At 41.5% G+C, this 12,282-nt stretch overlaps 1 protein-coding gene across 2 annotated transcripts in view; it reads right to left on the minus strand.

The window, feature by feature from the left end:
• Window positions 1–5,193: 5,193 nt before the first annotated feature.
• The window catches only part of tle5 (TLE family member 5, transcriptional modulator), a 58,088-nt gene continuing 50,999 nt past the window's right edge, over window positions 5,194–12,282 (minus strand). The window contains exons 5-7 of one of the 2 annotated variants that reach the window (XM_034710403.1): window positions 11,681–11,743; window positions 10,786–10,860; window positions 5,194–9,580 (exon numbers count right to left, since the gene is read on the minus strand). In XM_034710403.1, coding sequence (XP_034566294.1) covers window positions 9,356–9,580; window positions 10,786–10,860; window positions 11,681–11,743 — 363 coding nt within the window. In that variant the 3' untranslated portion in view covers window positions 5,194–9,355. Of the gene's footprint in view, window positions 9,584–10,785; window positions 10,861–11,680; window positions 11,744–12,282 lie in introns of both variants that reach the window. The other variant, XM_034710393.1, reaches the window with a different exon arrangement.

Genomic DNA, 12,282 nt, shown 5'->3' on the forward strand with positions numbered 1-12,282 from the left:
CTTCAGTTTTTTCACACCTCCATGTTGGTGTCATTCCTCAGCGCTGAAGGTTGGTGCCTGGGAAACTTAAACAAAACAGGTTTATTATGACACACACAATAATACCACACTGATATTTGGCCTTAGGACTCTGAACGCCTCACTTCAACAAGAAAGCAGCAGCAGCAATGACTATCATAGAGTCTACAGACAAGAGTTTTTAATTGCTATATGAACATTAGCACTGACAACAAGTGACAGCACAGCTTCCAGGTGAGTGGTGTCAAGTGCATGGCAGAAAAAGAGTGAGTGGAGTGCTACCAGCATTAGTACTTCAGTTCCACACTACTGAGAAGAAAAATAATAAGCCATGTTAGAGTAGAGGCTGATCCAAGATGACTGCTTTAACTAACTCAAAGGTTTTTTTTATTTGATTCCATTTGGGACCCTCTAATCAACCCTAATATGAAACAGAGATAGAAACAAAACAAGATTATAACTGTGTTGAAAATGATTTCAGGAGAATCTTAAAACCAACCATGTGTCACCATGTTCACAAATATGTTCTTACTGAAGTCTGACTCTTTAAGAATGAGTCATGATAATCTACTTTCATTAAGGGTTAATAAGTAATTTCCTTTCAAAGTGGACTGTCTAGAAAGTGCTGCTCATAAAGGGACAGTGGATACATTTTCAGATGTTGATTGAAATTTGGAGCTGGTGTAAGATTTTAGAGCAGCAGGAGGATGGTGTGAGTGGGTTTGACTTCACGGTGTTGCTCATTGATGTGTTTTTAATATTTTAACAACAGCAGATGTCCATGTTGCAGAAAAACAAGCAATATCAAGTCATAAATATCAGTAAGGTTTATTCATCATGTTATAAAATTTGTTTAGACTAAAAAACAGATAGCATTTTCCTTTTAGGTGTTACTAATCAAAGAACTTGAATGTGATTTTGGTGTTTTATTTTTCCCACAGGCTTTATCATGCTCTAAAGAAAAAGACTGGATGAGAGACATCCTCCCCTCTGCTGCCTCTGCGTCGCTGCTTGTGTGGAGTGTGTGAATCCTTAGACAGAAAGAGTGAAAAAAAAGAGGGCACTTTCATATTTATTCAAGTGTCAGATCCAGAGCCGTCTGTAGGGAGAAAGGGGAAGAGAGGAAGGGAGGAAGAGAGGAAGGAGGGCTGCAACCACAGGAACTCTGAGGTTTCACAAGGTCTCCTCTTTCTCTTTTTTATCTCTTAACTCACACAAATACACACACACGCAGACAAATACACACACTCATCTGCCTGCATGGACACAGGGGAAAGGCAAACAGGAGGGAGGAAGACGAAAGTGAAAAAGAGACAGGAGAGGAAGTGTGGAAAAAAGCATGCCATTCACGTTAAAAACAAACATCCACTGCATCTGTATCGGACTGCTACAGTTTTTGTGTGTGTGTGTGTGTGTGTGTGTGTGTTTTATTTGTCAAAATGTAATAGACAGAGCATCTAAATGAGGATTGTGTGCAGGTGCCATAAAGGCCGTGATCCTGTCTCAGCGATGTCACATCAGTTCTGGGTACATGCAGTGCTGAATAGATAAACCTTCATCATCACACACTGAAGAAACAGGAAGCTCCCCGTCAAATGTGACACACAAACACTGAGGCGTACGTGAGCATATCTCAGAGCAATTACCTGCTGGCTTCACCTCAGCTGCTTAAACGTAAATCAACACTTCCTCCTGCTGGATCTGCTGTGAACTACAGGAAGCCTTCAGGCAGACAGGAGGTAAATGATCCTGGTGAATTTTAACATGTGAGGATGGGGACTCACTCAGGTTGGGAAGGATTCAAGTGTGGTTCCAAGAGACTTCATTGCTTTCATGGTGAATGTCAGTCTGGAAAAGTATCACATCATCATGAGAGTGCATGTTTAAGCTGTAAAGATCAAGAAAAATCACAGACTGATACTTCAGTCTGACCTATGAAGGCACATTAGACCATCAATGAAAAACTGATAATAATGTATTGTTATTATCAAAGTATGGAGCCACTGCTGAGGAAGTGATTGACTGAACGTAACCATCACAGCTGCTTTCATATTCTCATTAAAGACTTGATGAGTGATTCATTTGACTATCCAATGAGAGCAGGCTGAGACCTTTTTTTTTTTTTAATGAAACAACTTACACAAGAACAGGACAATATCAGCAAAGAATCTCAGTTCTACATGTGTATGCTTGTCAGAACACGTATGATATCTTTATCTTTAATTATCTTTTTTTCCAGAAGTCGTTCAAATGAAAATAATTCATTTTAAGTCAAGATAAATCAGTGAACAAATCTATTTATTTGGCACCAAATCAAAACAAAAGTATCACATTTTGCATTAACAGCAAGTCTAGCGCAGCAACATGCAATGTCAAAAAATGAAGCAAATTTGGAAGTGCGAAACACTGCAGTTCCTTGTGTGTCCACTTGAAGCTGGCTGCAAATGCTCAGGAATCTAATTTGAAGTCCATGTTAAAATACCCCTTTTTATAGCAGAGATGTTTTCAGCCAGACTTAAAAAAAACGTCTCAAATCCTTGGGGTGGTGAATATCCTAGAAATGTTTTATTAATTAAATTAAGTCTGATTTATGCTTGCATTTGCATAGTTGGAAGCAAAGCTTAGTTTATAGATGGACAAATGTGTTGTAGCTCTTTGCCAGGTGGCTAAAGGCCCACCTCTTTGCCAATTTTTAGATTAATTGAAAGATGGTAAGCATTTCCAGTAAGCACCAGAAAAACTCAAACCTAAGTATTTTTGTCTTTTTTTCTGTTAAAAAAAAAAAAAAAAGTCTTATTCTTTCTTATTAGACATGATATAAGCCACATTCACCTGACAAGTCCAGATAAATATTACAAGCAAAAAATGAAACCTGGATTGCTGTAATTTTAGACTCATCTCTAAGAGGCTGTTTTTATCTAACGTCTTAGAGAAAGATGTGTCCCCTCAGCTGATTTCTTTTATGCAAATCCGACCTTCGAAAATGTTCAATCTGGTTTCGGCTGCCAACATAGAACTGAGGCAGCTCTGGTCATGGTCTCTAATGAGTTGTTGCTTGCGGCTGATTCTGGCTTGTACTCTGTTCTGATTCTCCTTGACCTTTTGTGCAGTGGACCACAATACCAATGTCATCAGTCATCTGAAATACTCTCAGGTTTAGTGATGTACTGCTGGACTGGTTCATTCCCTTTGGTCTTTTTATGTAATGCTGTAAATGCCTCCTCCTCCTGTGGTTCTCTCTCCTGTGGGGTTCCACAAGGGTCTATTCTGGGTCCCCTCCTATTCACTGTTTACATGCTTCCCCTGGGGTTAATCTTGTGTAGGCATAGTTTTGACTTCAACCGTTTCGCTGATGACACTCAACTCTATACACCACTAAAGCCTGGCACCACAGATGTTTCTCATATTTCCGACTGAAATCAAAAACTGGATGTCTGAAAGTTCTAGCTTCATTAGTAATCTGTCCTCTAGCCTGGCTGCCCTATGTAATGATCGTAAAGAGGCACGCAACCTAGCAGTTTTGGCTCTGACCTTTCCTTTGACACCCAGGTGACCAGAGTTATGCAGTCCTGTTATGCTCAACTAAGAAAGTAAAGTAAAATCAGGTCTTCTCTTTCTTCTGCAAAAAGTCATCCATAGGGCAACGGTTTGGCCCAGTGGCTAAGTTACTCGTCCCATGTACGGAGGCTACAGCCATCAAGCCAGTGGCCTGGGTTCAATCCTAACCTGCTGTTCCTTTACAGCATCTCACTCCCCATTCTCTCCTAGTTTGCTGCTATATCCACTATACTATCCTCTCTAAATAAAGGCATAAAAGCCCAAAATATAACTTACAAAACAAGTGCAACATTTGAAGAATGCAATTAATTCAAAACGCTACTGCCAGGCTTTTAATAAACAGCAAAGGATGCAATTATTTGGCACCTGTCCTCACTGCCCTTCGCTTGCTACCTGGGACTTTTAGAGTTAACCTGAAGATTTAACTGCCTGTTTTTAAAGCCTTAAATAGTCGGGCTCCAGCCGAACTGTTAACCCTGACAGCTGCCTGAGGTCTTCTAGCAGGGCTTGTGGTTCCTATATCTTGACTGGTCAGAAGAGGTGACCGAGCATTTGCAGTTCAGGCTTTAGAGCTGTGGAACTCCCTGCCAGAGGATGTCAGAGGGGCAAATTCAGTGACTCTTTCAAATCTTTTTAAAACTCACTTTTATCATCTGGCTTTTTCCTGACAGTTGACTTTGATGTACTTATTTGCTTTGTTTATTTTGTCTTAATTAATCCTTTTAAAATATTGCTTTATAATTTATTCTTATCATTGTTTGAGATGGTTAAAAAAATCTGCCAATCAGGTAAGAGGTAAGCACAATTAACTTGTCCAGTTTCTTCAATAAAGAGTTAAGTCACATGAAATAAGCATGATGCCTTCATTCAAGAACATTTTTCTTACATCATCGACTGATACACTCTTCTCACCACTTGAACTTGTTAGGTGAACGTGGTACAGTGTGGCAACTGTAACGTCATTGAGAGTACCTCTGTGTTGTAAAGTCTATTGTCTAGACCATGGGTTCCCAAAGTGTGGGTCGGGACACCCTGGGGTTCGCGAGACAAAAATGGGGGATCATGAGATGTCTTCCAGATGTTGTTTTTTTTTTAAGTTATCTAAAAATAGTACATTTTACCCATAATAGTAAAAAATATCGACAAAAATTGTAGCTTACCTTGAAATAAAACCTTGAAAATGGAAAATGTGATTAGTTTTCTTCCTTTCTTTGTTACCAGATAACTCCTAAATTTAGGGTTAGTGAACAGTTAAATATCAAAAGCATCAGTAGGTTAATTCACAGGAAACACAGCCACATGCTCATATAGGTAGGCTAATTTTCTGCAGACCAGCTTAATGAAGCCACATTAAATCACCTTGAGGGACAGTGGGTTTCCCAAGTCTTTGGCACCAATATTTTGGGGGTCACGGGCTGAAAAGATAGGGAAGCCCTGGTCTAGACAGTAGTCTGTGTTAAAAAGCACATAGGTGTCACTAACTAATGACTCAGGGAGGACCCCTAAAGAAACAATTGATATTACTTATATGGACATATTTCATATGTACTTAAAAACTGATCTGTAGTAAGATCTCCACACAAACCTTCAGAGTCACAGAGGAGCAGGACATTTTCTTATGATTTGATTGACTTTATTTGTAAGGCACCAGAAGTCCTTCCTTACTGCAGAACATTTCATATTATTTATAGTAAATGTACCTTTTTTTTTAATAGTTTCTTTTTTTTTTTCAATGAAGCTATGATTTCAGACACAAAACATTTTTTTTTTCCAAAGTACACACTTTCAGGTTTTACATTATGCACAAAATAAGTATTTAAAAAAAGACCTTTACAAAGCTCAAAACGCTTACAATGCTTCACGCTATGGGGGCAAAGAAGGGAGGCAGATATAGGATGGGACAAACTGGGATTTCAGGAGAGGGAAAGGGTCAAAAGGTCAAAAGGTCAAAGGTCAATGTACTGCAGTTTCCCCCCTGGTGTCACATCGGTTTTGTAACACAATAGCACAAGAATCATCCAGGACAGACAAGAGAAGATGCAGCTATTTACACGTAAAGCTTTCTATGTAGAACTGTATATGGAGGCGAGGACCTCCAACTACTTTAACAAATACATAGAATTTCATTTGTATGTTTATAACGTCAGCTTTGTAATTCTCATTCTAGCTCATATCGATTAATACTTCAAAACAAAGAAGAGAAATAAAAAAGAAACATAAAACAAGTGCATTGATCACAGAAAGTTTGGACTAAACATTAAAAAAAATGTTTCCACCAGAAAGAAATCAATCTCTGTTCCCCTGCAGACATGCACTAACGCGTGTGTATGTGTGTCTATGTATGTGTGTTTAACTTCCTCTACACGCTCTGCATATCACTACAACAAGCACAGTATGTAGCTAGATACATACAGTGTGTGGCTAGATGGGAGGACGATGTGCTGCGAGCTCAATACACAAGCAGTGTAGCGTGTTCGCTTCAGTGACTGAACGTACAGAAACGATCTGTCAATCAGCAACAACCAAACCTGTACAGCTGTTTGTACACATCTGTGTAGTGTATTCACATACATGCACAACAAGAGGGTTAATGTGTAGACTTGACTCCATTTATTTGAGTCGTGTATTTTTCAAAATAAAGGTTCGTTCTGTTGTGGAAAGAAACCTTTTATATCAAATCATTCTTGCAGTGCTGCACAGAGACGTAGGCTAAGACAGGTTGTGTTTGTGTTTGTGTGTTTGGGTGGGGGGGGTTGGCATAAAACAAAGGCTGTCTTTAAAGAAAGAAGTCACAGTGAAACAATCATCAATACCTAGTGAACTCCTGGATAAGTAGGAGGTTCAGTTACCAGTTCGGTGACAGCTGCAGGCATAAATGTTTGCAAAACGACCTACATTTTAACATGCTCAGTGTTTCCTACAGAATGACACTATACCTGTTGCAGGTGGGTGAATAGGGAGTGTTGAAATACATTGTTTTTACATACCTTCTACATGCCGTCTCTTATTCTATAATTTGTTTCAATTTGAATTGTGCTTTGTTCCCTGACAAGTTCACCTTACTTTCCCTCAGTTCTGTTATCCCCTCCTCACACACACACATCATACTGACAGCTCTCCTCTCTTTATACACATTGCGGTGTGTCCTGCTCCACCTCCTACCGTTTCACTTTCCTCTGTGTGTCTAATCTTCATGAGCAACATTTTGATAAAGGCGCCTAAATAACACAATCAGCATTTTGAAATGTGTTCACGCTATCCCACAGGTGATCTGTGTACGGATGAGACTTGTTAATGACGTAACATTTCCCAACAATCAAAAACAAGATAGCGCTGAATGACCAAATCAGTCACATTTGACTTTTAAAACAGCGGTATGAGAAGGTAAAGATTTACCATGGGATGTTGCAATTTAGTCAATGAATTAACTGAAGGGAGGCACTGCCAGACCTTTCTCTCTCTCTCGATCTCTGATCACTGGGAGAGCACGTGTCCGATGCTGCAGGTTAGGACCAAAGACTGAGGGGAGATCACGTGAGTTACTGATTGCGGACGGCGATCTTAAAGTGGTAGAGGAAGAATGTAAAAATGGTAAGGAAAAATACTTAGGCGGCCTGCCCAGGTACCGTCTGTGTGTAGGAAACACTGATGTTACTTGTAAAACATAGAAAGAGGTCTTTAAAAGGGCCATTAGAGCGTCTATTGAACCTGTTAAAGCTTCAACAACAGTCCACGCACGTCTCCACTAATGCTGGCCTGATCAGACCTCTTCTTGAAACTCTGTGGGTGAATATAAACTGTGCTTGCCTGACATCTTCCTCACACTCTGAGTGGTAATTAGTACTGGGAAATCAGAGCTATCCCAGACTGGGAAACCGGGGAAGCTGTGATTTATTGGATTGCCTGAAAGCCAAACGAACAAGGATGCTTCACGTCAGCCAAAGTTCATCATTAAGTAATTAAACCCCAAGTAATTAAAAGAGGCATTAGCCTGCAACAACGGTTTCCTGGTGAAATCAATCCAGGGAAACTGCACTAACACAACACGGGTTTTAAAAATTGGGCAGCCAGAGTTTGAGATGACATTATTTTTGAGCAAAGTTTCACCTAAAGAGAGGCAGAGTGTGAAGGAGGACATGACAACGGCAGGTGAGTTGAGCGGGGCCTGTGTATCTGAGGGGAGGTGTTACTCATGGGAGCAGCTATGGAGGCTTGTGCTTCATATGTGTAATGGGTGCTGATTTAAGTTTGTTAGATCCTAGTGTTGTCTGTAGCTGGGAAACCTTATTGTGACATGTAGAGGGCCTTCATATGTGCAGTATTTAAATCTGAATGTACAGAGGCATCTAAAGCACAAGTCCAGTGTGCCTAATGCTCTCAAAACAGACTCTTCCTACTGGATCATGAGCGAGTTTAAGTCTGACTGCATGCAGAGAATGGCATCCATCCAGTCTAGTGGCTGTATTCTAACTTTGTACACACAGAGTCCTTTCCTCTGGTGACACAGCCTGTACCCTGTCCTGTCTCTGCTCATGCCTGCACTCAGCGAGGACACACACTGCCCTCTGCTGTCAACACACAACATGCACACTCTCTCTCTCTCTCCCCTCTGTGCCTGCTCTCGTATCAGTGCACATTAAAAGATGAAAAAGGTGGTGGGAGGAAGCAGGAGTCAAGTGGCAGCTCTGCTCATTTAGCTGCTGATGAAAATGTAGCCTGTCAGTGACGGTGCCGGGGCGGATTTATCTGATGTTCCTCGCAGGGTCAGGTGAGGATCAGGATTACTGACTCTGGTGGGTTTGTTATCTTGTCTGACAGCTCTCAGCATGAAGTTTGTTCTAAGAAGGTGCTTTTCCTGTGGTGCCTTTCCACGGATAAATTTAGGATTATACACAAAATCTCTACTTTGTTGACGGGAGATGTCTTCTCATTACAGTTTTACTTCCCACTAATGTGGCAGTCGTTGGTTTGGAGGTGTGTGTGTGTGAAGATTCAGATACGTTTTTCCTTTGGCCAGGACATGACGGCACACATTTACTGCTTCTCTGACTCATAACATACCACTTTTTAAACTTAGAGCCAAAATGTATCTTCAAATGAATGCATGCAATCTGAACGGCAAAAGATTTCAATACAACTGGTCTCTGTAGGAAAACTAAGTTTGTCCTATTCCTGTTTTGTGTCTGGGTCAAGTTCCTCCTCCTGCCCAGGAATCACCATGTCTAACATTGAGCCTGTTTTAACACCCACAGTGTGGTGTGTCACAGATCAGTCCTGCATGACAAGAAACCTTTTAAAAACGAGGAGAGGGTTTGGGGAGATCTAGAGGGTGAAAGAGAAAACAAAAAAGCTTAACTAAAATAAGGACAGAGAGAAAGCAACAGGAAGTGAGGAAGGAACAGAAACAGAAATAAGGGCTGATAAAAAAAAAGAAATAAACTGAAGATTAATCGCTCACAAAAAGCAGTGCCTGAAGAAAAGACACAAGAAACAGAAGAAACTAAGTCACCCTGCTGGGTATGATATTGACACAAAACCAAGTATATTAGATATGAAGAGATCTGGACAAGTCTGACAAAGGGAGCAGGTGTCAAATCTCTCCCAATAACAGGAGTTGGTTTGGGGTCTGTAGCTGGAGCGGTGGTGACAGCATTGAAGCCAATGTTAGCTTCAGCCAGAGAGAGAGAGGGAGACCAGGGGAGAGGCTGTAGGCAAAAAGGAGAATCAGATCTTGGGATTCATGCCTCTGAACAAAAACAGAGCTGAATGGGGACACCATCTAATCAGACTTGTCTCCGTCCTCCTCGCGGTGGCTGTCTACTCCGTCGCGTGACGCTTTCTCCTCCTTGGCCAGCTGGGCTTGAGAGGCCAGCAGGGAGGAGAGGGAGAAGAGACCGGAGGAGGTGGTGACGGCGGGGAGGGCCGGCTGGCTCAAGCCCAGCGGCAGAGGGGTCATGGGTAGGGCCAGGCCCTGGAGCTGAGACAGCTGGTGAGCCTGGAGCTGCTGCTGCATGAAAAACAACCGCACACGAATTAGGCACAGCAGGGTGAAAGCGGCACACAAATCACTGCAAAAATAATAATAATAATAAATGATGAAAATGGTTCATCTGTAGTACACAGAGCTGTTATATATCACCAATTATGTTTAATATATAACCCCTGAGGCACAGCGCTAACGGATCAGGCACAAAAGGATTGATGCAATGCACGTATCATAGACAAAATACATGCTCTGTAAGAGATGGAAACTCTGCAGTGCATATAACTTATTTATAACAGATGCAATTTTCAATGTGTACCTTCACAAGAAAACAAGCAGGAGAGGAGGAGACAGAAATGGAAAGTAATCTTAAAAAGGACAGACATGGTCTATGATCAAACACAAAACTCCAATAAGACGCACCAACATGTCAGTATAATGTAAAAGAAGATATTAGACATACTAGATTAATGAAGCAAATGAGTGGCTGTTAAATTAGAATGCTGATGGGTGTAGGATAATGGAGAAGAAGGTCCAATCGTATAAACAGGCTGTGCTCAGCCCAGTATCCTCATTATATCAAACAAACGACACAGACAAAGGCACAGCGCCTCTTTGAGTCATGCGTCACAGTGATGAAATGGCTCAGCTGGCTAACACTACAACCATATGAAAGTGATGGAGTGGCTCGTCAAGTGAAGACTAAACCTCTGGTGGTGAAATGATCACTTGGTGAAGCTTGCTAGTGCAAAGCTTATAATGATAGAGTGTAGCTTGCTAAGGTTGTAGTCACAGAGATGAGGGATTTTGGCCTCTTGGCTAACACTTCAAATGTCCTGATTCAGTATATACAACTTTGATAATAGGGTAAATAATTGGAACTTATTATATTGCATTGAATTACGTACACTCCCTCATTCTGGTCTCACTTCAAAGTATATTTTAAAAATATATATAACATGGATTTTTTGATCAATATTCACTGAAGCCTTTAATTCCTGTTGTGAATTGTTCACACAAAAGAACCCTGAGGACAGTACCCGATACTTGATTGACATATAAATAATGATGACAGCAGCTGGCTACACTTGATTTGTTCAAATCATCTCACAGCACAGATGTTGCAAAATTACAAATAAGCCCCCAAAAAGGCATTTAAAGAACACAACAGAATGAACGATGATTGTCAATAATTGCACTCTTTAGCGATCACGAGACGATCATACCCTTATGATGGAGTTCATCTCTGGGGGAGTGACCTGCTTGGCCCTCTCTATGGCCGCCAGGACCTGCTGCTGGTGCTGGAGACGGGGGAGGATGAGGGAGAGGTCGAGGTGGGAGGGAGTGAAGTCGAGGAAAGCAAAGTGAGAGGGATAATAAAAGCAAGACAGAAACAAGGGGAGGAGAGTTTGGGGGGAGAGAGGTGGAGAGGTTAGATCAATATCAATAGTCCCAACAGAGACCCGACAACCCGCACTGGTGATGCAGCCCTCCCTCCAGCTATTCATCTATTCATCCAGTCATATATATACACACGCACAAACACACGCACACACATACGCACACACACACACTCAAAAGCTTTGTGTGACACCGGTGAATGGATGGTTGGCTGGTGTGCTGTAATGGGTGGAGGTCGACGCCCTGGTGGGCAGATAAGAGCATGGCTTATCTGAATCACACAACCATTTATTACTCTGACACACACACGCACACACTCACACACACACACACATAAAGGAAAAGAGAAGTGGGATGGAAGAGCAGTGGAGGAGGAGTAGGAATAGGGAGGGTTTTTGTGGAGGAGGTCAAAACGAGAGGGGGGAGGGAAAACAGGGAGGACAGATTGAATATAGCAAAAGGGAATAGGGGGAGGGGGGAATGAAGCGAAAGTGAGGTGGAAAAGAACAGGCGTGATGATGAATGATGGGAGGACAGAGGTGGAGAGGAGAGAAGTGGAGGAGGGATGCTGAGTGAGGGGTCACAGAGGTGGAGAGTTAATGAGGCGGGAATGAGCGTGATCTCATTCCAGGATGTAAGGAAGAGGTCTGAGGGTCAGAGGGTCGGTGACGTCTTCGTGTCAAAGTGTGTGTGAGTGTGTGTGTGTGTGTGTGCGCTTACCTCCTGAGACAGGTAGGGGAGGACTTGTGCGCAGATCCCGTTCAATCTCTTGACAATCTCAGCCTGTGGAAGGAAGACAGTTTCTCGGTTAAAAAAAGAACAATTTTATTACAATTTCCATTGACAGAGCAAAAGCAACAATGTGTTACTAAGTTTTATATGACATGCTCAAGATTATCTGCAGCACTTAATGCCCACCTAATATATTCATACTGAATATGTTAACCACATAATCTGGTCCTTTCTAGGAGACTATTTTTAAAAGAGGATGACTCCACATTCGGTGCTCATGTGAGTAATTCAGCTGCAGGGCGATCATCCAATGACACAATATAAAGTATAGTCTAAAGGGTCATCCGAGTTTAAGTGCAGATCATTGAGAAAAAAATAATCTGTATTTGTTTTAGTCATTTCAAGGAATTTACTGTTGGGAGGAAATCATGGGATATCACTTGACTAACCCTTTAAGGCTGTGCGAACACGATATGACTATAAACGTCAAAGTGGAAAATGAACTCTCACTGTACGAGTAAATCATAAATGATGCACAACCTAAGCTCACAATTTATCAATCAATCTTAATTTGTATAGCGCCAAATCAT

The sequence above is a fragment of the Notolabrus celidotus genome, chromosome 2, assembly GCF_009762535.1.
Source record: "Notolabrus celidotus isolate fNotCel1 chromosome 2, fNotCel1.pri, whole genome shotgun sequence".
Lineage (NCBI taxonomy): Eukaryota > Metazoa > Chordata > Actinopteri > Labriformes > Labridae > Notolabrus > Notolabrus celidotus.